The 25,871-nt window shown below is 44.1% G+C and overlaps 2 protein-coding genes across 4 annotated transcripts in view; one reads left to right on the top strand and one right to left on the bottom strand.

Moving 5' to 3' along the window:
- Positions 1-171: 171 nt before the first annotated feature.
- PIGL (phosphatidylinositol glycan anchor biosynthesis class L) overlaps positions 172-25,871 on the bottom strand; it is a 62,453-nt gene continuing 36,753 nt past the window's right edge. For 2 of the 3 annotated variants that reach the window (XM_015880432.2, XM_015880434.2), the window contains 7 exons: positions 25,519-25,609; positions 24,213-24,360; positions 22,965-23,094; positions 19,911-19,978; positions 12,109-12,140; positions 8,369-8,502; positions 172-7,217 (listed from right to left, as the gene is read on the bottom strand). In XM_015880432.2, the coding sequence (XP_015735918.1) occupies positions 7,083-7,217; positions 8,369-8,502; positions 12,109-12,140; positions 19,911-19,978; positions 22,965-23,094; positions 24,213-24,360; positions 25,519-25,582 (711 nt within the window). In that variant the 5' untranslated portion in view covers positions 25,583-25,609 and the 3' untranslated portion in view covers positions 172-7,082. The remainder of the gene's footprint in view (positions 7,218-8,368; positions 8,503-12,108; positions 12,141-19,910; positions 19,979-22,964; positions 23,095-24,212; positions 24,361-25,518; positions 25,610-25,871) is intronic. The other variant, XM_015880431.2, reaches the window with a different exon arrangement.
- CENPV (centromere protein V) lies at positions 2,608-5,579 on the top strand. Its single transcript, XM_015880436.2, has 5 exons — positions 2,608-2,950; positions 3,725-3,823; positions 4,638-4,707; positions 4,942-5,056; positions 5,341-5,579. Exons 1-5 carry the CDS (start codon positions 2,712-2,714, stop codon positions 5,463-5,465), a joined length of 648 nt encoding a protein of 215 aa, XP_015735922.1. The 5' UTR covers positions 2,608-2,711; the 3' UTR covers positions 5,466-5,579.

The raw sequence follows: 25,871 nt of genomic DNA, 5'->3' as shown, positions 1-25,871 counted from the left end.
TATCAAACAAAAACACCATGAAGGCCATTCTGAATGGCCTTTGTCCGTCAGACCCTTTGTCTTCTTGGATCCCTAATTAAGGGTTAGGTCCCCCCCATGACATTAAGACTAAAATCCAAATGCTGATATTTTTCTCCCCTTTACAAACTGTGTAATCTAAATGCCTCAGTGCTTTTAAGCAAGGTGTTTACCTATAAACTGCTTCTAATTCCCTGTTTGTTAGACGAAAAGCACCTGTAAGCATGGTATTAGCTATAAAATGCTTCTAATTCCCTGTTTGTTAAATGAAAAGCACCTGCAGTTTTTACTTCTCTTAAACCCAGAAACATTTTGCTGCTTTTAGTGCTGCTTTTGCAGTGAAAATGCCCTTACAGGCAGAATCTCCATGCAGGCTGCAAGCCAGGTCTGCATAGCTGAGTCATTGTTATACAAGCAGAGCTGCATGGCACAGAAAAACACCTTTGTACTTCAGCACTAAAACACGTCAGCCGTTGGACTTTGAACATCACCATACACCCAAAGAGAACAGTCATTTACTGGACTTTTCTTCCTCTTATCTTTCCCACCCTCTTTCTGAATATTTCTTCCTTCTCTGTTTTGTTTCAGAAGCTTTAGAAGAAAACAATCTTTATCTTCTCCTGCCATTAACGTTTGGTAAATGCTGGAAATAATCAGCGTGAGGTCTGTTACTCTTTAGGCACCGGGCAACACCTCACAGCCATACATACACATACACCCCCAATCCTATTTGCAGCCATTGAAATTTAGGACTTGCAATCAAAATACCAGTAAAATTTAACATCAGCCACAGATCTGCTATAACCTTCTAACACTGTTTCTTTCTGTAGGGCCCAATTTTGAGCTTTGAGTCCTTTGAAACAAGTGACAAAGGAGGAAGAATATTTTTGCTGTAACCTCCTGAAATGACTGCATTTTGCTTTTCTTGTAGTTATTTACCTTGAAACACCATAGGGAACAGAATTTAGCTTCTCAAAATGCTTTCTACATTTAAAATACAGTGAATTAATAGTGGAGGTAAGTAGAAAGTGACAGATTTGTGCATATGACGTAAACTACACTCTCCAGTTCTCCCCCAGGAACTGCTTTAGGAGGGTGTACAAATGTGTCTCCCTCCAAGCAGGCAGGTGGCTGTTTGTGAACTGATCCACCAGCAGCTCCCAGAACATGCTCTGCCTTTTACTTGTGTTTTTACTACTTGTTTTTAGAGGACAGACCGCTGTAGGCTGAAGCTGCACACCTAGGGCAGATAAAACCACACTGCAAACTACACTACAGACTCGGTTTCAACTCACAGTCTCCAGTTTCACCTGAGTGACGTTTCCTCCCAAAATATAAGGTGACTAACATGAAGTTGAGTGTGACTAAAGGTCTGGGAGGGGCCGCGATCAGGCGTTCCTGAAGAACATGCTGACACGGGCCAGAATTTGTCACATACAGCAGCATGTTTAAAATGGTTCTATTAGAGTGACTAATGAGTCCAGAGGTTCAGATGGGGAATAACAGGAAACTGTAACTCAGTATCCCTTCCTATCATCAGTGAAGGGTGATGCTGAGCCACTGGATTGTTATTTGAGTCCTGCTACGTGCCAACTCGAGAGGCAGCCCACATGTTGCAGATGCGTGTTTTTAATGCTGTTTTCCAGACCAGAGAGTGCTGATGGACGTTTCATCATCGTCCAGTTGCTTTGCTATATTCCTGGATGAGACGTGACCCCCTGGTGCCCGTTCTACCCCATACCAGACTGGTAACTCACTTGTTTACATCTCACCCTGCTCCACTTCCAGAGAAGAGCGAGGCATTAAGAACTGTTGCCAATACAAGCTATTGATTGTCGCTCCAACAAAACAAATTCAGCCTCGGAGTGACACAAGTTCTTCTTTACCCCACGTTGAATAGTTTCACTCCAGAAGCAGCTTTGTCCTACAGATGTTTGTAAATAATCTCTTCTAGGTCACTTACCAGCAGAGGTTGTGTTTATTTTAGGGGCTCTACTATGTTGTTTGTTTCTCTTTTCACTTAATGATTCTGGTGACAGAGGGGGGGGAAAAAAAGGAGCCTTTGAGCCCATTTCTCTGCAGAGCTGCCATCATGATTCACAGATCAGGAAGGATGGAGCCTCGCTGCACTTCAAACGTGCATAATGATGCACTGGAGTGTTGTTGAACAGCAGCCTTGTTTTTAAAGGAGGGAGGGCGCATAGCTGAGATGTCACGCAACACGTTCAGGTCCGCAAAGCAGTTGACAACCTTGACTATGCGAGGCACCCTGTGTTTATAATTAAAGAGAAAACCTTGCGCTAATGCTTGCAAATAACCGGCATTTCTACCGCTGTAGGGCACGTTACAGGCCAGCTGGCACCCTGAGCTCACAACCTGCAGATCCAAACTAACCGTATTCATTCCAGCATTGGGTTTAGGGCTCAGATTCCACAAACGGGCCCTGAACCCTCAGCAGGGCCATTCCTCGGCTGTTTTTCTCAGCAGAAACCTCGTCTTTGCACCCAAATCTCTACCAAACGTAGCACAAACTCGCTTTCCATTGGGGCAAACCAGCTGACAGCACAGGGCGGGACTCTCCTCGCTGCCATTCCCGGTTGTACCCGCAGACGAAGCGCCCCCCGGGACGCCCCGTATCCCACACAGCGACAGCGCCCCCTGGCGGCCGCGGGCAGCAGCGCGGGGAGCAGCACATGGGTCGCGCTGCGGCGGGCAACACGCGGCGCTCCCGGCGGAGCAGCGCGGCCACCGCTTCGCCCAGCGGCAGGAACCGCCGGGATGGAGGGAAGAAAGCGGGTGGCTGCCGGGGAGCAGAGCGAGCGCTGCCCGCCGGTACGTTCGATTTAGGGGCGCAGAGCGAGCGCTGGGCCGCCTTCCAACAGCGGCACCGGCTGAGCTGCGAGGAAGCGGCGCGGCTGCTGCTGGACGCCTAGTGAGTACGGGACGGGTTAGAGCCCAGCACGGGGCCGGGGAGAGGGTGGGTCCTCCCGCACAAAGAGGCTTTTTATCCTAATTCACATCTCCCCTATCACAAATGCCTTTGGGGGATCAGATTCCCTCGCGTGGGAGCCGAGGGTCTCCTAAATGCGCACCCAGCTCCTGCTCTTTCGGTCCGCAGCACATCATCACTGGGCTGTAACCAGTAACTGCCTGCGGGAGTGGAAAGTTGAAAGGAAATGGGTTTTCCTCTGCATTTAATGCTTGAGTCGACCGTGTTCAGTCTGCAGAGTTGCTATGGATGCACCCTGGGGGAGAGGTTCAGAGATTCCTTCATCGTAAAGTTCCTCTACAATTAACATGCAAAATAAAACGTTTCAAATAGGATTTGAAATGCAGAATGCACTTATCTCTGCCACTCCCAGCTTTTCCATGGAGCAGCGTTAGAGCTGGGGGAAAAAACGTGGGAAAAGCCATTTCCCAGCTCCAAGAGGGCTGCACTGTGAGAACGCTGCTGTCTATGCATTGCTGGACACGGCTAGTGCTGTAACTGAGGCCAGAACTCTGCCCAGGGCTATTCTGGCCATAGACAAAACTGATTCTCTGCCCCACCTGGGAGCTCTTAATTTTAATACATTTAAGGAGGTGCTTTTTTTAAGGTGCACTGCAAGTGCTCAAAGCAAAACTGAGTAATGGAGTAGCCCAAATGTTTCCTTGGCCAATAAAAAAGTCTTTGCTCACGTAACCTGCCTGTTGCTTTTCTCTGCAGTGAGCACAGAGGTCTGGTCAAACACACAGGAGGATGTCACTGCGGGGCCGTCCGCTTTGAGGTCTGGGCTTCAGCAGACCTGCATGTTTTTAACTGCAAGTGAGTTTTTGGTTCACTGTCCTCACAAATAAATAAGAGCTTATATGCATTTCCAGTCAACGTCATAGACAAAAGACTGTAATAAAGTGGAAGAACATCCTCTGCTCTGTTTCCATACAGTATGTGCCTAATTATGTGCTGATCCAATATGGGACCAGCAGAGGTGATTGCAGATGATGCACTCATGGGCAGGACTTCACGTCCCCTCATCCATGCTCATGCAGAAAGTGTTGGGAAAGATCTAATGACAACACATAATCAACCATCTGCTTTCCGTTCCTCTAAGCTCAGTGTGCTCAAGGCACATCAATCCCCTTTTAACTTGGTAAATGTTACATTTCTGACCAGGAGCGCAAACTACAGCAGTGTCTGATTTCAACAGCGTTTCCCCCACCTACAACTAGTTTGCTTCCAGCTCATGGGTAACCTTTGAATCTCACTTTCTTGTTTGCAAGTTAATTAATGTTAGAAAAGTTGGCATACTGGTCTGAAAGATTAAACGCATTTCTCAGGGCCACAGTTAATCCTTGGTATGTCTACTGAAAGTTGCACATGGGGAAAAAATAAAGCATATAATTAATAAGGTGAATGCCTTATTGCTTACCTGCATAGGGTCAGTCTGTTCTACGGGCGTGCTTAGCAAACACTACTGATACGTACGAGTCCACTTTTGTCACTTACCTCTTTGAGGCTAAGGAAGCATTTTAGCTCTTAGTGGAATTTCTGTCATCAAGAGGTCTGAGCTAGATCTGATCTGATTCCTGTATTACAACTCATCTGCTGCTTCTAGAAAGGTCTTCTCTTTCTTTTACAGTTGCAGCATTTGCACAAAGAAGCAGAACAGGCACTTCATTGTCCCAGCTTCACGTTTCAAGCTGCTGAAGGTAGAGTAAGAATGCAGTAAGAACCTGCCCATAAACACTAACAGAAAGAAATTTCCTAATCCATATAATCTATTACTAGTGTACAAGATGTGAGTGGTTCCCCAGTTTTCTTGCCCTAATTCTTTATCTCGAGTAGAGACAAGAAGGTGATGTTTATGTCTTAGCTAGTTCATAGAAAGTAACGAATACACCTATTTATGTGGAAAATCTGCATTGCTTTTTATTTCTGCTTAGGGTGCTGATAACTTGACAACATACACCTTCAACACACATCGTGCCCAGCACACATTCTGCAAGACCTGTGGTGTACAAAGCTTTTACACTCCTCGCTCTAATCCAGATGGCTACGGTAGGTAGAAAGAGTAAACTTGGCAAACTGTGGTCACAAAAGTTGACCACCAAGCAAAGCCTGGATGGAGATTCCACTGGCTGCTAACATGAGAGCTGTGAGCAGCGTGTCTGGTGACTCGTGGGCTTCTGCCCATGACAGTTTTCTCACCCTAACAACAATAGCTGAGCTGACAGCATCTACTGATAATCTCTGAGGTGCCCCATCTGCAGAGCATAGAGATGCAGGCATCTCCTACTCTTAGCAGTGAAAAGCAGGTTTCTGGGTACTCTCTTTTTCTTCAGGGATAGCGCCCCATTGTCTGGATGATGGCACTGTGCACAGCATTGTTACAGAGGATATCAATGGCAAAGAATGGGAGAAGGCAGTAAAGGAACATAAGACCATCAGAGACATGTCAAAACCCTGATGTACCCTTCAAACAGCTGAACTTGGAGCACTGCCATGGAATTGCACTCCAGGCATTTCTGAGTGTTGTTATTTTTCTGTTTCTTAAATAAATATTTCTATTCTGCCTGTGCCATTCATTTGTGACTCTGAGTTTTAAAGCTACCTCTACTCAATAAACCACCGCAGGACTTTGGTAATTCACCCTTAGCTATGGTAAAGCTTAATCACAATAAACAGAGCAAAGTTTAAAAAATAATGAAGTCTGGCTTACAAAAATGCCCTATGTAAAGTCTCCTATATAAGATAATCTCCTGCTTAGGACATAGTACTAGCTTATGCTGTGTTTTCTCTATTAACTTCAGTGAACTTACCATGGATTGAGAGTTAAAGGGGGTTTGAAAGAGCTTACTAAGCTCAGGTTCAGTAAAAACAGTTATACAGGTGCTTAGATGCATGCAGTAGAAGGACCACTAAAGTTATCCATGTGATTAAAAGTACTGATTTGCTTAAGTCTGAACCTGCTTATGGTTTAAAGGCTGAGTCAGCATATGCTTAAGCAATGACAAGGCCAGCAAACTGAACTCAGTAGTCAAACTCTTCTAATAATGGATACATGTTCCAGTACAACCAAGAACTCATCTGCTGTCTTAAGCAGCAGGATCTGGTAATTTGGCTTCTCATCTTGACACTGTGCAATGGCTAGCAGTGTAGATGCAGGGAAGATGTGCCAGCAGACAAGCCCACAGAAACATGGAATATTGCTGACTTTGCTACACTGTAGCCAACAGAATCCCACATCACTCCTGAAATCCCTGTGTATCCAAAGGAATTAATCACTGAAAGCTGAGATCTTCACTTACCTTTTAGTGCAAAGGCTGAGGGATCTATAACTTCTGCAGTTGCGTTTCACATATGCAGAACAACTTTTGAAGCACCACTTGCTATTTTTCTCTCTGTATTCTACAAAAGACTCAGTTACAGTCTAGGTCTCTTCCAACTCATTCTTAGATCCTGATGAGACTCTTGAGTTGATCTCAAGCCCCATGTTCTGAAGCAAGAAGAAATGCTTACGTTTCATGAGGGACGCTCTGGGAAAGGGGAGCCTGCAACACAATGCATCTCAAAGCAGCAGCAGCAAAGATCAGTGCAATTAGAGAAAACTATACTTTCTAATGCTTTATTCATAAGCTTTGGCTTTTTAAAGTTCTGAGTATGACGGGTCTCATGGTTCTGTTTATACCTGTGAAGATAGAACGATCTTATAAAAGTCACTCCTAACATTTGAATTTTACAAAAGTACTCAGAGATAAAGTTCCAAAGCTGTCTTCTTAACTGTGTCTTCCAGAGGAAAAATAGTTTGTGCCGTATCTTCTCTAACGCAGAGTACTCCTTCTTTTGACTCCTAATTAGGCTAATTCAATGTTCATATTCTATTTAAGCTTATAAAGTGAGAAAATAGAGCAGATGTTAAACCATCTTCATCTTAATGTCTCAGGCAACAAAATACAGGAGAAAGTCTATGTACAACCTGCTTTTCGTAGTCTGAAAGAACACTATGCAGAGAGAATCCTGCCCTCTTGAGTGCCTAACAGTTGAGATTTCTTTAGCAGTTGTCCTGGCACAGTCATTTTTTGGCTCATTCTTTTACTCTCGAAGTTGTAAGCGTTGTCTTTTCTAGAAGGTGGAGTGAATTGATCACCACATAACGTGAGAAAAGCATATAGATGCGGCGAAACCAGAGGAGCTGGCTGCGATGACACCGCATTGCTCTCTAGAAGGAAAAACAGTTAAGAAACCATTAGAGACACCTTCCTGACCTAATGTGACTGCAGTTTTCAGGGCCTCCCATTAGTTTTATTGCCAATGTAAAGGACTGCCTGCTTTCAGTGAGCAAGGAAGCAGCAGTAAGAGTGCAAGGTTGCCTACTCTGAGGCAAAAGGGCAGGAAGAGAGCTGTGCTCCTATGTGGCTGGTGTTGTGCTGCCTCTTGTTGAGAGGTCCTGCTAGAAAGGATGTTACCAGCTGCAGGTGGATGCTATGACAGCTTCTTTGTAATGGAACTGCTCCCCCCTGCATGGTCTCATGCCCGGGTGTTCACACACTGGGGAAGCAGAAATATGATAGGTGTGCATCTGTGAACACATAGCATGCTGCTTCTGATCACATGCTGTCAGCTGAAACTAAACTTTATCTGTTTATAGTGTGCCAGCTTGAAATGGTCAGATTTCAGAAACAAAAAACACAAGGGAACAATGCCACCTTTATCAGAGCAATTTACATACACAGCATAACCTTTTAGGAGCCTCAGAACTAGATAAGTTCTGTGTATGTTATCTGTGGACTAACTGACTGCTGGGTAAATGATAGCATGCGATGGAAGAGGAGCTGATCGTATGGGAACTGCAGACTGAGTTTCTGAGATCTCATGCAGCAAAATAATTAGTAAAAATGCACAGTGGAGAAGGAGGCCTGTTAAGAGCTTTGGACCACGAGCTGTCTCCATCTTTAGTCAGAGCTATGATCCAAGAATACATCTCCTGGCATGCAGTCCTACCATTTTGAGACAGGTCACTCACATGTTCAGAATACTGCATGTTGGATTCAGTGTCATCCTACACCTAATATCCTAGACACCACAAAATTCAGTGCTCTCTGATAACACAACATCCCTGAGCTGTAAATCTGCTCAGCCCTGTCCTATGACCCACACAGCACACGAAGCAAAGCAACTCACCCGTTCATATTTCACAAATCACTAAAGACTGCCCACTAGTTACATTTATAACCCCACTAGTGACATTTATAACCTACAGGTATAATTATCTGTGAAGCTCTCTGTGATGATGACCTGAACCTTATGACCAGAGCTTTTGCAGTGATGATGAGTGATTCAAACAGGTTAAGCAAGTGCAAAGAGTCTCACCCTGGCTTGTTCAGTCTCCTCCTCTGTGAGTATGAAGAGCGCATCTCTGGGCAGGAGGCAGGAAAGGGGCACATCCAGGATGGAGATGTACTTCCGCAGCAGATTTACTGACTCAAGGACAAGCACACGGCACCCTAGACAGAGAGAGAGGATAAATATTTCAGAACAGAACTGTTGTAAGGCAACTATCTATCTCTCCAGGCTCAGCAGGTCTTTGCAGATTCCCCTTTATTGTTCTTTTTTTGCACAAAAGGGCTCTGTAATTTTGCTTTTGAGGAAGTAACACATCAGCCTGGTTCAACAGCAATGGCTGCAATTCTCAGTGAGCTCTCACAGCACCTGTCAGATTTCGGACGCAGTTTTACGCTTCCTATGCTTCGCCCTTGAAAACAGTTGTTCACAAACCTATGTAGTGCCAAAAAGCAGTGCCAGGAGTAAGGTGTGACTGCAAAGGGAGGGCTGCATCTCCCTGGTAAGCAGGCTACAGGTCGGATGTGCCTGATACAATGGGAATCTAAAATAGCTGTCTCTGGTTCATTAAAAACAAACAAACAAACAAACAAACACCACCACAAGATTTCCTCTTTCCACTCCAATTCTTAGTTACAGAAAAAAGATACAAGACTCCAGAAGGGCTGTATCAAACATTAACTCAGGGTGGCAGTTACACTTCATCAGAGTTCTTGAATTCATTGCTCAGATATTTGTGCTGAAGTAGATGAATGGAGTGCATAAAGATTATATTGACTAGATTTTTCTTTTCTTTGCTAATTTTGAAGAGACCACTGAACTCAAAGGTTAATTGCTTTTTAATTTCTTATTCTTTTTAAACTATGGCTATACTGTCTTCACTGATGAGCTCAGAGCTACTGATGGTCCCAGTAAGAGCTTGGAGCTCTCAAAAGAGCTGCTTTGGGATTTCTTTGGGCTCAGAACCTGCTGTGATCACACTCCATGCTTTACACACTGTACTGAAGTCCAACAAGAAAGGCCAAAGTTGCTTTGTAGACATGCAGTCAGATAAGCCATCAGATCTCCATTGAGACAAAGAACAATGTTGAATTGCTATTAAGGCAGCGTAATGGATTGTTTTAGTGACGCTTTGCTGCAACGAGTATTGCTTTAACCCAACCAAAGCCCATGCTGACAGCACACGGCAGCCCTGACCAACTCCAACACATTTCCTTTCCTTTCCATCCCTTTCCATCCTCTCTCCTTCAAAAGAAGGGAGCAAAGTCCTCCTGCAGCTGCCGGCAGATGGCGGCCCGAGGCAGCTGCAAACGCACAGCCTGGCTGGGTCACTGCAGTCCCTTACTGTGCTGGTGGCCCCGTGGTCGGAACCGTGTCGTTGCTGTGCCACGTCGCTGCTCCCTGCTGCAGCCTCAGCTGCTCAACCTTGCAAGGTCACCGTGTGGGTCCCTGTGGAGCAGCAGCTGTGCCATGCTGTCTGAAAGGACCGACAGCAGTGCCAAACTCCCTGCAGTGTGTCCCTGGGACGTGCGGGAACGCAGGCAGCTGGGTGACCGGGTGGCCTGTGTCACCTCCTGACGGCCTGGCTGCTCACAGCCCCCCCTGACACGTCACAGACTGAGCAGTTGCTGTTTAGCTGCCATAAGGTTCCAGCCTGCTGCCACAAAAGATGCCCTGCAGTGACAAGTGTGTTGCTGCTCCATGCAGAAGAGTCCTGACAGCTTTTACTTGCACTAAAGATATTTCTTGTTTCCAAGCAGCAAATCTGTGTTCTTTTTAATTCTAGAACATGCCAGCCCTCTTCCTCACAGCAGCAAAGCCTGCAGGTTGTTTTCCTGCTGTTCCCCAAATCTCAGCAGTAAGTTCCCCAAACAGCTGCGACCAAATTCAATATTTGCTATTCATCACTTGGGCCTCCTGGGCCCCCGTGGGCCAGATCAGGCAAAGCCGTGGGCATTCAAGCTTCACCAAATGAAGGGCACTGTAAGAGCCTTCTGTGTCAGTGATATGACAAGGATCTCCACATGCTGACAGCAAGAGCTGCTCTGCATGGGAACGTGAGATGAAGTGAAGCAGGGAAGGAATGTACAGTTCAGTGAGGGATGGAAAAGGGTTGAGAGAAACAGACTGCACCCTGCCAAGCAGGGTAAGAGAAGTGCTGCCATTGATGAGTCTACTCCCGTGACACCAGCAGGTGAAGCTCTTCAGAGCCTGTTGTGCCTGTGACCTGGGCAGGACAGGATTAACAGTGTAATACAACCTCTCTAGGTTGGCAGAAAGGGCAAGATCAATATAGCTAGTGGATTAGGCCTAGAATAGAAGCACATGAAGCCTGTTTGGCTTGGCTTTCTACTTCCAAATTGCTTATGCAGCAAGTATGCCTAGCATGAGATTATTAGCAGATCTACACATGCTAAGGGCTTGTACTGCTCCTGACAGACATTAGCACACCAATTCTTTTGAAAGAGTGGTGGTTAAAGCCAGACAGGGTCGGCAAAAGGGGTGGATTCAAACCAGCAGCTGTCTTGGCTTCTTGAAACAAGCCTACGTGCTTGTGCCTGGCCTGGACAACTTGATTACAGATTATAAAAAGCCTGCTGTCTTTATGCTGGCTAAGGGCATTAGAAAGCAAAGCAGGATATTTAGGGTGCTCATTTGCATATCAGTGAGGCAATGCAAGGCTTAGCTGGCTTTTGCATTTGCAGAGAGATTTTCTCTGGATTCCCTGATCACATGAGCTTACACGGGTTCTGCCACAAATACTTCCCTCTTACCAACAGCAGAGCAGGACATTTCCATGGCCTGAACATGCCTTTCAGCTCTATCCAGACAGCCTCAATCCCAGCATCAGTCTTGTTTCATTAAGCCCCTCTGATGCACAGCCCTGCACGCCTGCCAGATCGAATTATAAATACCAGGAATTTCAATGAGACTGGAACTATATTTGGAAAGGCTTAGCGTAAGCAGCAGCATGGGAGCTCCCCGTTCCTTTGGCATTTGTAGGTCATGTCAGATGTGATGTAATCAGAGCAGCAAGGCTTTCATATAGCTTCAGGAGTTTCATGATGCTGCTAGAGAAATGGAAATGCTATCTACATGTGGGTCAGTTTCAAACCTGAACCAATTTGAGGCACAGCCCATCCAGCCTATTCAGGACTACAGTATATCTAACAAACCAGCATGAACTGAGCATGGAGCTGGTTTGGTCTAGATAATACCTGACATCTAGCAGCAATATCTACCACTGCAGTTCCTTGTTCTCTCTCTGTCCTGCATACGGCACAAACACAGCTCTTTGCTGTTATCTCAGTGTTCCTAGGAAAGGAGTTGGCATTAACACCACTTTTCTTAGATGGCAGAATTGATGAGACTAGAGTGTGAGCTCAGTTATAGGGCATTTTGCCATCTTGGCCCCAGGTCTTTCCAATGGATCTTGGTCTGCAAAGTGCTACTATTAGGGAATAAAATGCATTTTGCTCTTGTATTCAAGCAAGATCACAAGAATCACAAAGCAGAATCACACTGCTGATACAGGACAACCCAAAAGGACAGGAAAGGCATAAACTCCCCAAACAAGACTGGAAAGTGACTGCAGAGGAGCCTTAGCTGGTGAAAGGCTGCAGGGAGATCAAAGAGCAACGAAGAGTTCAGTTGTGGGCTTCATTTGCATTTCAAATAGAGGTGGGTTTGGCAGATGAAGCCCTGGACAGAACAGGCATGTGAAAGATTGCCTAATGTGTGCAGAGTCATGGGTGTTTTGTGTGACATACCTTCAGGTAACTTCCTCTCTGAATGCAGGTACCTGTGAATGAAGAGATACGTGCAGGTAAACAATAATGAAGTTACTCAAATCTTGCTGTTACAGACACGGACTCTGTATTAACCCCTTTCTCTTAATACACATTGACAATAGTTGATCTTAAAAGAAAGTTAAGGAGCAGTCATTGGATATATGTCAGGCAATAGTAAGCCTCAATCCCCACACTAATCTGCCACTTCTTTTCTATGCTGGCTGCTGGGGACACAGCACAAATAAGCTCCATAAACCCAATTCTCAAACTTCTGTTGAACTAAGGGGAACTGTAGGAGGCTGCCAAAGGTTATTTACCTCTGATAGAGTTTGCTCTTATGGGTCTCTATCTGCTGACCAGGAACACAGCTGACAGATCCTGTTTGGGGACCAGCTTCCTTCTTTCTAACCTATGCTGGCATTGGGACATCCAAGAATTTACTCCAACTTTTTGCTCAATAAGACTTTGATCTGTTCATGACTTTTACCTGGGAAATTTCTGTGCCAAAAACACGTCCCCTCATCCCATTCCAAAGGACAATTTTTTTCCCTGCTTTGACCTTTGTGATGACACAGCACCTATGCTCACATCACCATTTGAATGCCTCCAGATTTGGCCCATCACAGGGATGGGAGGAAGCAGATCTCCAGCAGATGGCACTCAGAGCTGTCCCACACCCAGGCTTACTCTTCCATTAGAAAAAAATATATCCAAACAACGGAACATTTTCCAAAAAGAGAAAAGAAATTTTAAATTAAAAAAAAGAAAAAAGAAAAAAAAGGAAAGTTATTTAACCCTGAGTAATATTTAAAAAGATTGTTATCATCTTATAGCGGTGTATTTAACAAAGGACAACATGACAGTTCATGTGTAAATCAGCCAGGATAAAACATACATTATATGTAAACTGTTATGTTTCTCCAGTCACTTTCAAACTAGGATTATCTCTCGCTGTTGGTTAAGTTCAAGGAAAAGGATTAGCTACACAGGAGTAGACAAAATAGGAAGCGCTGAGATATGAATAGCCAAAGCAATTCAAAGCAAAAGCCAAGCCAGAAATGCAGGTCATGGCAGAACTCAAACAGCAATCAGAAGACACATGCCTTAAATAGAGTCTCTTGCCAACGTTCTTCTCCAGAGCTGAAAATCAACAAGCATTTTCTACTAAACAGTTGCCCTGTAATACTGACCTAGCCCCCTATACCTTACTACTCAAGTCCTACTGTACAGAGCAGGGTTGTCAGTGTTGCTCTGCAAACACTACCAGCAATTTTTCAGAGGCAAAGGAAAGATTTAAATATCTCCATTAATGCGTGCTCTGCTCTTCTGCCAGAAGTTTCTTCCCCTCCAGCTAGAATCTGGCCACCCAAAGTGGTGATTCAGCACTCGGTAAAGCTTGCAGGGTGGGAACTTATTTTAAAATAAACTCAAAGAGGGAAAGCAATGAGGGGTTGGGAAATTTGGCTACCTATCCCAAATCCTAGTGCCTGTTCTGGGTGCGCTGCTGTTGTATGGAGAGACTGTCAAAGCACTAACTGACAGCAAGTTAAAGGCTGTGAAGAGCTGCTCCAAGAGTGAACTAATAATCACCATTTCTGGCCACTAGAAATAGAAACAAAGAGAGATTCCGTTCATATGGAAATGTTTCAGCAGGAGCAGGGAGCACCTTCAGCAGGGAAGGTTTGATCCAGTAGAAAAATAAGGGGTTTATGTGAAGATTCAGAAATGCACAAACTACATATTCTGGTTAAGGAATCAACACTGCAGCCAGAGAGACTTAATACTGATCGGGACAAACAGGCATAGAAAAACTCAGATCGTTTCCTTATCCTTTTAGTCCTGAGCCAGCTCTGTGCAGAGCACTCGGAATGGACTCCACCCAGGTGCAGAGGAATTGCAGCCTTGCTCATTTGTATTTCTCAGGCTAGAGCTGGCAATGAACTGTGTGGTTGCAGAGAGAGAGAGAGAAGCAGAGGAAGAGAGAAAGAAAGCAACACGTTCATAAAACCAGCCAAACCTCCCCCAGATCAATCTTCTTGCTCCCATCTCCACCCTGCTGAAGCTTTCTCCAGGGGACACTTCCAAGTAGGGGAGAGGTTGCAGCTGTCTGTTGTTGCCATTTTGGGAATGTTGTTTTATAGATTGGACTTGCTGTGGTTTGGGTGAAATGAAAGAGTTTGGCATAAAATCTTGACAAGTCAAACACAAACAGGCTCTTTTTTTAGGACTGTTTTTATGTTTTTCTTCCAAAGAGGCCTTTTATAAAAATTCTTTTCTTTTAAATACAGAGCTCATTCCCATCCACTCACTAAATCCCAAAGGCCAGATGATTTCAAGGTACCTCTCACTGCACCCCCTCCGTTAGACCTTTTGTGGATTTCAGATTGAAATAATAAGTGCAACTCTCTGCAGAGAACTCCAAAATACTGTGAGACTTGTGATGGCACTCACCATTTCTTCACTGCAAGGACCATCCCTCAAGGACCAGCAGCTTTGAAAGCTACTCCTGGCTGTAGCTATCAGCTGCATCTGCCCAGCAGAAAAACTGAAGTGGCCAACAAATCCCGTTCTGCAAACTGCTGAATGGAGTCAGCTCCTGAATTCTCTGCCTTTATTCAGCAAAGCAAGCTCTAAAGTACAGACCCCTGATACCAGTCTGAGGAGGCAAAAAGGAATAGGTCAAGATGGAGCTGGGACCTCTGCCTCAGGGAACACAGAGCTGCTCTGGGTTACAAGTGGGATTGATGCTCATGGGGGTGGATCACAGTTTTGGTGATGTTCTCTTCAGTGAGAAATTGTTCACTGAAATCAATGACTTCACTCTCCAATTAGAATCTGGTGCCAAAGGCAAAACCCTTCACTGTGCTATGCTGGATGCTGTCAAGCCCCGGGGAAATGCAGTTTTCAAGAGCAAGGCAAAAGAATGGATGCCTTAAAGATACTTTGGGGCTCCATTTAGGATCCTAACCCCCTAATCTGCCCAATTAATCTGATGAAACAGATGTGAAAGAGGAAGAACAGTCAGTCTCCTGGGAATCACTGAGCCATTAGAGGGATATACTTGCCAGATGCTGAATGTTTACTATCTGGAACACCTCCTCCCTCCCTAACTGGACTTTCTGGCTGCCTTTCCACGCGCCCTGATCTACACCACGTAACAACATGCAGGTTTTTAAACACTATTCAGGCACTCAGTACTCACATGTATCACAGTGGTAAAAGACGGTTCCATCATCCAGGGAAAAAAAAAGTGGCGACTCAGATTTTCCAGTTGACAGAGCTTCTCTTTGGCTCTGTGCTTAGGTGTCTGCACTGGGAGAAGAATGTGCAGTGTCACTGCTCCAGTCACGCTGCTAGCAGTCTAGTGATGCTGGGAAGGACATTCCTTGAGGCCATTTCTTCAGCAAAGAAAAAAAACCAAACCAAACTTACTGGTGGAGGGGAATCCCTGCTGGATACCAACAATTCAGAACCCTGTGTGCAACCTTACCCTAATGGTTCTCACCATTAAGGTGACTAAGGGCACTGGGGTAAATGAGCTTAGTCAAATTAAGGAATGAGATGAAATCTAGGAGGAAATACCCAGCTAGATTCCAAAATGATGTATGGCAAGCATAGGGCAGTCATCTGAGGGGAAAAGATAGACTTGGAGGATATAACTTTCCTGACTTTACAGACAGAGACTGGGTCCAACCACAGCTACCATTCACAAATTCTTCCATTGCTTAGGACATTTGACTGTTAAAATAAAAACACCAGAAGTGAGCTGGACTGTGAAGTTTCAGACTGGAACATAAGATACTGCAACCTGTTATTTCTTCAATCCTCTTTATTTTGCAGGAACCCTACAACTCTGTTAGGGCCTAAAGAATCCCAACCATACACAGCGGTGACACAAAAAAATCCTTTTCCAAGGTGGAGCAAATAAAAGCTGGTTTGGAAGAATGATTTTCTGGGAGAAAGCAAGGGTAATAACAAGACTGTAGTCTGCTTTGAAAACATAAATGGGATGTCACTCATTTGAAACATGTGGGCTTCAGCTGCTTAAATGGGATGAGGGATAAAAGACCCATTCCAGCCCTGCACTGCAGGGGGGGACAGTAGGGGCACTGATCTGCAATAAAAATGGTAGATGGGTCCCATACACTATCATCAAGCTAATTATCATAGAAACAGCTTGCTTCCTGCTCAACATGTTCTTAAAGACCTGAACTTAATAATTCAATACAAGCGCAACCATGCTTTGAAGAGGTGTGATCCAGTTGGCAGCTTTTGGAATAAGTACCCACGAAATACGTGGTATTTGGCTGGACAATGCTGATCATTGCTTTGATACACTTATTTGAAACTGGCATTTAATTAGCCCTCCTCTTTGAGGAAATCCTGGTGCAATCCACCCTCACAGTGCTATGTACCACAGCATTCATAAATGGGGCACTCAGAAGTCAAGCTGTGACACGTAAGTGCAAAAAGGCATCGGTGGCACTCAAACTGCATCACGATCAACTCAAGAGAGATAAAGCATTAAGTTCCCAAATATCACTTCTGCAGCAATATCACAGCCTCATTTACAACCTACCACTGAACTGATGGATGTTAAGAAACATCCTGCAAGACTAAGAGGTGTTTTTCTAAATCGAACTGATGAGAATAGGCTCAGCTAATGATTCTTTGATGTAGCTTTTTATATGGCATCGTTGATATAAGTTCTATGGATGCAGTTGCTATAACAACATAACGCACGGTTAAATATAGTAGCTCCTATTTTCCACTCAGTTTGCTCTGCCCTAAGCAGACAAGGACTATTCTTTTCTGTTCTAGTTGGGATGAAATGGATTTGATTGCTCACTGAAGAAAACAAGCGTTACAGTCCTTCCTCCCCCTCACAGTGGCCATTTCTCCCCACCTTAAGCAAGCAAACAACAAAATCAACAGCCTTCCATTTGCTAGGCAAGAAGGCTTGTATAAAAATCAAACTGCAAGATGACTCATGCTAAACTAAAACTCCTTGATATTACATGTGATCTCAGTGCAAACACTGTCATTTCAAAGTGCAGGAAAGAGAGGTTCTCAAATATTCCTGTCACGTACTATTTACCATGGTTATCACTGTAGTGCTTCAGTGACTGACCAAATACTGAGAAAGGGTATTAAGTGACCTTGATGTCACTTGAGACCCGTTCATCCTTGTGAATGTGTGTATAGGGTCCAGTCTTGGCCACAGGGAAAGCTCCTACTTTGAAGATAAAGGAGAATTATGTTGCCAAATCAGGGCCAAAGGGAAAGAAATAGAGCTACAGAGAATTGTGTTCAATTCTCTCTTCTTTGCTATACTGCCTTTTTTTTTTTTTCCTGTTGTTTCTTGTGATGCTTTTTGATGTTTTTTTTTCCAGTCTGGAAGGCAGAACTGAAACACTCCCAGGGGAGACCAAAATCAAATGGCAACTTGTGTTCCTCCCCCATCCTATTATTTTTTTAGGGGGTGGGGGGAAGGGGAAGTTCTTAGTATTTTTCCCTTGCAAAATAAGAAACTCACCCTCAAACCTTGGCATTTCACAGATCTGAAGGCTATGCATACAACAGCATCTAGACTCCTTGCAAGGTGCCACAAAAGACGTTTGATGCACGTGGAGGGGAACATTGCTTCTGAATAGTTCCTGCTCTTCTGAACATAACTTCTGTTCCAGATCCTAGGAAGGTTATTTACATTCTTGGCAGATAATGCTGAGAATCCGCTCGGTTATGACCATTTCCTGAACTGCTGTGCTCCTTGCAGCTGTTAAATAATCTGCATCTCCTGAAGCAAGGGCCTATGGGATGGATCATATGACCTGTTTTACCTCTGCTGTTGCAGCAAGCAACTTCTTAGTGTGCATAAGGTTAGTCTCGCAGACTGGGAGCATCCAAAAGAGCTGAGTGTTGCTGCATCAGCTTTCTGCTTCACCCTTTCTACTTGCTGTCATAGTGGAGGCAGAGTCCTGCAGTCCTCATTTAAAGATGGCTAATAAATAAATGCAATCCACAATACCTACAGAAATGAGTTCATTTGTCTTTTTGCTGCCATGTAGCACTCAGGCCCTGGGGGCAGCATCCTCTGCTCTGTAAAGCCCTGCTAGCAGGGGGTATGTGAGAAGCCCCAGCACATGCTCCTGGTGCTGCCTGCACTAGCCAGTAAGCAAGAACTCACCAGGGCACTGAAAATCAGGAGTGGTACAGTCACGCTCTACTTCCTCCATGACACAGACTGAAAAATAATGAGAGCAAGCAAGATGCTAAAGATAAATTTAACCTTTCAGTGACCACAGCATCACTCCTGCCACATGCAGATGACTGAGTTGCTATGCTTATTTCTGTTAATTCAGGACCAGAAAAGAGATGAGACACAAACTGGCCCTTAAAGAGAGCTGCTTACATATGCTAATACAAGCAAGACCACCTCATCAGCTCAGGGCAATATTCTGCTTAGGCTAAGGACTAATGCAAAGATCTGGGTTCAAGGGGGTTTGCAGATAAAGAATACTTCTCAGGAAGACAATCTGAGACAAGAAAAAGGTTAACAGCCCCAGTGCCTACATAGGAAACCTACAGTGTGTAGGTGGGAAAGTGATTTTTGCACAGGTACGAAGTGAGACAAAAGCAGAGTTAAGATAATAGCTGATTCAGCTGCTACCTTGTTTTCCCCAGATCTCTTCAGGACATTGGGGGATATCTAACAGTCCATCCTCTATTTCTATTTGCAAGCCCTATGGCAACTAACTGTCTGAGCAAACACTGGGGGTCCAGGCAGCCGGAAGCTCTCTGCTCTGTCTGTGCCAATGTGTAAGCATCAGCCATCAACCTCTGTCCATCACTCACCCCTCAAACACCACCATGCTGGAAAGCATCTCACCACTTAGTCCAAACAAATGCATCATTTACTTCCCCTTCTTTCTTTTAGGATATTTCAAAAGGTGTTGGGAAAAAGCCATGATCTCCTCTAACACTGAGTTCCAGCCATCAGATAGGATTAAAGATTCTCAGCATTTTCCCAGAGGTGCTCAGTAGGTCCCAGTACGGGTTATGAGGATCTGTAGTTTTCTTCACGCAATTAAGAAAGAGAAATGACTATGATGCTGGAGACTCAGAGTCACTTGAATTGCACAGATGATTTAGAAAACAAATAGATGCTAAAAAGATAAACTTGCAAAGAGTTCTTCTCACGCCTGGAAAAGGCAGGAACAGCTTTAAGGGAAATCACTCAAGGACACAATGAAATCCAAATGAGCAGAGTTAAAATCAAATATGGTTAGCTGTATTGCCAGGAAAAAAATAGGGTAGTTTTTGTCTAGCACCCTTCCTACATCACAACACAGAGAAAAAGGCTTTCAGAATTTAAAGAATGAAGTGATAAAGCAATGAACTGTCTTAGAAAGATCAGTAAATAGGGACAGTTTAAGTGAACGAGTAATGTCCTTTGCCCAGAGTAGTAAATTCAGATAATCGGATGGGACAGCAACATCCTCTTGAACAATGGTACAGGCCTCTCCAAAATTCAAGAGATGCCTCAGTGAAAGGAAGACTAACAAGGCACGAGCAGGTGGAATAATAAGGGATGCTGTAAGTCATTTACAACACTGTAGGAGCTGCTCCAAATAGCATCATATCCATGGTCTGGCACACAGGTATGCACAAAGTTAATACTGCTCTTGGCTCTAGCTAGTAATTAACTGCTTATACATAAACACCTCATTCACTCTGTAACATTACATGAGGCATCTAACGAATCACGCAGAACACTGTACCTTAAAGCAGTGTAAAGAGAAATGTGGTTAGCATGACCACTCACTCCTCCCGCATCAAAAGTTACCACCTGCAAAATAAAACCACAGAACAGTAAACATTTTGAAGAATAAAGAGACAATGCAATAACCAGCTTTGACATCCAACACAGCACTGCCCCAGCCCTCTGTCTCCAAAGAGTTGTTTTTGTGTTGCACAATGTAGCCTTTGTGCGTGAACTCAAGTTACAGAAACACAACTAAACAAATAAGTGAGGACAGTCTGGAACTAAACAACTACACAGTCTAATAGCTTAAACAAGAGAGAAATGATAAGTATCACGTTCCCAATGGCAAGATGCTCTTGTTACTTATTACATAGCCAAAAGGTTACTTTCAAAGTAACCTCACGCAAACTCGCTCTTGTCCCAAGTAGTCCAGCTCTATGAATCACTCTATCCCGGATCTGAGAGCATACCAGAATGCCTGTGAATTGCAGGGTGAGACTATAAGCTTGCTGTGCATTAGGACAGACTGCTCTAATAAAAGCAACACAGCCATGCACTACTGTCGTGAATGAGACTTCATCACATAATAGCAATAGTTGATAATCTGATATGAGAATAAACCTTTAAGGAATCAGCCGACTGCCATTTTTGTACAGCAAAGTCAGGCTGTCAGCTGAATGAGAAGTTCATGTTGCTTTACCCTTCTCTGCAGGAAGAAACAAGGACTTTTTAATGCAGAAATAACATGTGAAAGTAGCATTAACAAGTCACTAACCAAAGCAAGGAATACCCTTGGCTCTCAGTCCTCAGAGCCACTCAATGTATCAGGGCAAAGTATCCACCCTAAGGGCTCATTCTGCATGGTACTAAGAAGTAGGTATCAATCAAAAGGCTTCTGCTACCAATCTGGAAGACAAACTGGCAGCACGAAGTGTAGAGCGGACAGGTTATATATGCTGGTACTGGTATGGTTTCCATAAGGTGGAAGTGCCAGCCCTTGAACAGCATCTGGTTAGGCTTTCACTCTGAAAGAGGCCAAGCAGCAGAGTTCTTCACAGCCCCTTTTTTTGTGACTAGGAAGGAATCAAACTCCCTACATTTCAATCAATATTTGCTTTTTTTGCCAGCACATTCTTTCACGAGGGAAGAAAATGTTACTGGCCTTGCTTAGTCACCACAGCTCCCTCCTCAAAATCTATTTTCTAAGCAAGGCTTGAAGTACTGGGTTAAGGATCAAAGGAAGATCTAACACCACCCTGCCCATCCTGCAACTTTCTACTCCACCCTCCAACAGAAGAGGCCCTTTCACACACAGGAGATACCATGTAAAGGGTGGGAAACACAGAGACAGTGATAAACACTTTAAATCCCACAGACTCCAGGCAAACCTGCTGACAAGCCCATCCACCAAATACGAGCTCACAGACAGACTCTCCGCTTTGCCCAGTGGCTGTAGTTGTGTTGCCATCAAGCAGCATGGTTATTCGTTGCCAGCAGGAAGTTGTGGGACAGTTTGCTTTTGCTCAGGTACAAGGAAGCATTTCCTTGTTATCCCTTCTATAACAAGAAAAAACATCTTCTGCTTTGGCTGCTTTATTGTACTATTTCACTGTACTATTTCACTGGCTGTCTGAGGAGACTGCACGGTCTAGAATAGTGCTCAGCCCTCCTTAAGATTATCAGCTTTTTGAGTAGCTCATCTGGGAAAGATGTTATTAAATAAACTCTGTATGGCTTGAGGAACCAGCACGGCACCCTGCACTCTACAGACAAGAGAAAGCGTGCTCTGAAGTCACTTCTTCCTATAGAGAAATTCTCCTAACATGACAATGTGTCCACTCTCCACAGGCAGAATAAACTCTTAAGCAGGTGATTAACAGTGTGAGTCTGATAGGGACTGGACTCTCACTTCACCTTTTAACCATACGGGGACAGAGCGAGCTTTGTCTCTTCTACCTGATAATTTATGTTCATGTAACCTGTATAAGTAAAACATCTTCCAGATTACCACCCTGCTGTAAAATGTGGTTGAAATCAGCCAATGGGCTCTGAAGTCTTTTGAAACACGCAAATGACACACACAAATACAATTGCATTACACTTGTTTCCTTGGGAAACCAAACTATAAACTCAAGGCAAGCCAAAACACACATTTTCCCTGCTATAGCGAGCGCAGGAGAACAAACCAAAAGACCAAGATAAGAGACTACAGTGAACAGACTAAATAAGCTAATCACTATTTTGACAAAGCTGGCTCAGGCCAACTGCGGGAGCACAAAGCTGGGTTAGGAAATGTTCTTGACATGGAAATTATCTGTTCAGAAACACCTTTGGAGGTTTTCCTTCTCCACATCTGTTTTGAAATAGGAGCTGCTGTTCTTTGTGTTGCTGTGGTTATGGAACATCTGAACCAAGTAAAAAGATTACAAAGAGTTCACTTTCAATTGATACTGTCTAATTTACTGTTAGGACAATTGCCTGTCTCCTCGACTATAGAAATCTGTAAACATAATTCCTAAGGTACCTGCACACTGACCTGGCCACAGCAGCATTCACCTTATGTGCAGATAGGTCACCTTTGTTCTCAGAGACCCTTCAGGCTCACTGGGGCACCATCCAATGTGTAGCTTCTAGATCCGTGTTCTAAAACAGAGCACTGATTTCACAGCATCACTGCGATGCTCATGACTTATAGCAGGCAGCGATCACATGTAAATATATTCCTTAAGCTTCAGGGATTAATTTCATTGATGAGAAAATCTGAATTTCTTTCTCACATGCTGAAGAGATTTTCACATGGGAGCATTCACTTCCTCCACACGGTTCAGCCAGCTCATGTGCTTCCTTTAAACACATAACCTGAACCAGGCGGATGATGAAATCAAGCAAACAATCAGGGCAGGATGAAAAAACCGGAACATCTTGAAACTCAGGGTTAAAAAACAGGCTTAGCCAGTCCTGGGAGCAAAAGGGTAGGATAGGAAATACACTTGATGTGGAAATTATTGCTCAATGAAATCTTCAGGGCAAGAGGGAGTTCCCCCCCCCCCCCCCCGTCAAACACACACACCTGTTCTGAAATGGGAGCTGCTGCTGTTGGTGTTGCTGGGTTTTCTTCTGGGTGACCTTGGTATTTAGGAAATGGAGCTTTCACTAATGGAAACCAGAGCAGTAGCCAAGACAAACAGGTCCAGAAATCTCTTCCAGAGTGGGGAGAGCATAGAGGAAATTACTCAGTTACAAACAGAAAACCCCTGAGAGGTCGGGAGTCCATGCTCCCTCTACACGCTATGTGCACTGGAGAAGCTGTGGGTCTCCCTCACTCTTCCTGGCACCATACAGTGTTCCAGAGCAGGCATCTACTCAAGTACATTGCCAGGGATAGAAATGTCTTTTCTTTTTAAGAAGGGCCATCCCATAAAGTGCAACAGCAAGAACCTCCATTTCTAATGGCATCATTTCATAGGCCCAAGGGTCTGGCTATCCAGACTGATTTGGAGCTGAGCAAAGACAATGAGACTTGTCTGCAAACAGCTGAATGGATAATGTTTCCAGCAGTTTGTGGTGGAAAGCATCTTATGAGAACCTCATATTGCTCAATTCTGGTCTTGGCACTGAATCTGCCCCATGCACAGTCTGAATGTCACCTTGTAATCCAAGCTCTGCTGTCACCAAACCTACAATCCTGAAGAGTAGAGTTTCATAATCTGGGGGCCACACAATACTCTGTAACCTCATTCTTTATATGCCAAATACTTTCTAATCTGGATCAAAATTGACTATCCTTGGCTGCTCCCCCAGCACCACTGGCTTTTGCTTATAAATCCAGCAGGCAGGAAATAATTTCCTTAGTCCATAAATTAGTTTTGGCTTTGAATGCACCAGCCATTAATTTTTGTGTCTGCTCTATTTAGCGTGAAGCTTCATGAAATATGTCCCTGTAGCTCACAACAAGATTGAGTTACTCTTGGACTTCCAGCACAATTGCGGAAATGAGTAACAACGCAATGGAACGAAACGATGCCTAACATGGTGCCTTGCAATCTTCCCTTTCAGACATGCTGGAATTGCAGCATGCTTCTCCACTGCCGGATGACACATGTTCTGTAAACAAAAAAATACCATTTTCTATGATAAGACTACAGGGAAAGCTGGAGAAATTTTTCCCATGGGGATAACTAAGACAATATGTCTTCCAATCATGTTAAATTAAATTAATTAGCTGGATGTGCCTGTTAACTTACATTTTGATAAAGCTCTTCTATTACTTTAAGATAATCCTATCAATTCCATCATTACTGAAAGAGACTCAGTTTACCTTTCAGGACAAGGCTTCTGTCTCAGGACAGCAGAGATGAGCACAGACTGGCATACAGATAGCAAGTCTGCAGTTTCAGAATGCTGAAGTTGGACAAAGGCAATTTGGCGTTTGCTTTCAGTTGTTGGCAAACTAGGTCTGCTCTTTCCTAAAAGATATTACAGCAGACATTTGAGACCATGTGATTACCTGTGACACTGAAAGTAATGCAAGTTTACAGGGCAGTTCACTACCACCATTCCCATGAAGATGCTTCTGCTAGAATAATTTGTCCTCACTGCTACCAAGGGAACTGCTGAGGGGAATGCAATGGGCCCTGCAACAATGCTCTTCATTACTACAGCTACACCCTATAATACCAGCAGCACAGCAAGGCAAGTACTGGCAATTGGGCATGTTCCTTGCTTTTCAATTCCCCACACTTGATTTTGCAGCTCACGCTATGTTAGTGCCAGACTCCTGCTTCCCCAGCACGAACAGCTTGAGTTTAATTTCCTCTGAGGCAAAGATCTAACCCTCTCTAACCATCTGTAGAAAGTTCTGGTGTTCTCAGAGTTTCTACTGGGACTCTGGTGCACTTGTCCTAGTGCCCAAGAGAGTCACTAAAACGCAATACAAATCCTGTTGTGTTAGGAGCTTTCAGATTAGATTAAAACCTATCTATTCACCAGACCAAAAGGCACAAAAGGACTGCAGGAAAACTGGATTTGTCACCGTGCACAGCAATGTATTTCATGGAAAATTAGCTACAGAATCAATAGAGAGTTGGATACGTGATGCTGTTTTTCATGCTCAGGGGGCTTCCATGCTGCAGGAGCTGCAGCTTCTTGTTTTGTACACCGCTGAAACACTTTGAAGTTTTCTGTGATTTTGCTGCTCATCAGTGTGTGACAGTAACACGTGTGATCACAGCAAGGGTCAACAGGAAAGAACACAGCATTTTTTTCCATGTTTTGTTTTTTTTTCCCCTCCCTGTTTGGTGGAAATAACTCTATTCATAGGAACTCTGGTTTAACAACCTTCAATCCTGACCTCACTAATCTTGCCTTCTAACACATGTCTGCCAATGTCCTTCAAATCTAAGCCTAAACCTATGCCTAAAGCCCAGGTAGGCCCTTTTTAGCAAGGAAACTTAGCAACACAAGGTAAAACAATAGTTTTACAAATATAAGAAACACTTGAGGAGTTACTAAAACAAAACCTCTCCACTGTTTATTTCCAACTGAGAAACGAAGATCTCCAGCTAGGAGAGGCCTAAAACACCAGCTCAAAAGTGCTGCCTATGTGGTAAGAAGTTTCACATTACCAGGTTGATGTTGTTGGCTTCTATATGCTTCATCACAAAGGAGGCGAGTAGCTGTGTGTCCCATTGAACAGATGGATTGTCTGGAAGATCCCTAAAAAAAGACAAGTGCAATTAGTCACCTCAACCCTGAAAAACTTAATAAGAACCATGCCAGAAGAGAGACTGAAATCAAGATACATTTATTGACCACATAAAACCACTAAACCTTACTTAGAGTCCTACAAGCTTATATACGGGGGGGCTGGAAGGGAAACAGCAGTTCCAACACCTTCCTTTGCCAAGCTCTCCTTCTCTTCTGACCTCTATGGTAGATTTCCTGGCTGCTCTACTTCAAGCAGAACCCATTCTGTCAC

Source organism: Coturnix japonica, chromosome 19, assembly GCF_001577835.2.
Source record: "Coturnix japonica isolate 7356 chromosome 19, Coturnix japonica 2.1, whole genome shotgun sequence".
NCBI classification, from domain to species: Eukaryota; Metazoa; Chordata; class Aves; order Galliformes; family Phasianidae; genus Coturnix; species Coturnix japonica.
This window is presented reverse-complemented; position numbering and strand designations above follow the sequence as displayed.

Excerpts from the sequence above, each read along its gene's own strand:
- CENPV (XM_015880436.2), top strand. The coding sequence starts at position 2,712 with ATGGGTCGCGCTGCGGCGGGCAACACGCGGCGCTCCCGGCGGAGCAGC. Across the intron at positions 3,824-4,637 it reads CTGCATGTTTTTAACTGCAA|TTGCAGCATTTGCACAAAGA; the intron begins GTGAGTTTTTGG and ends TTTCTTTTACAG. Across the intron at positions 4,708-4,941 it reads CACGTTTCAAGCTGCTGAAG|GGTGCTGATAACTTGACAAC; the intron begins GTAGAGTAAGAA and ends ATTTCTGCTTAG.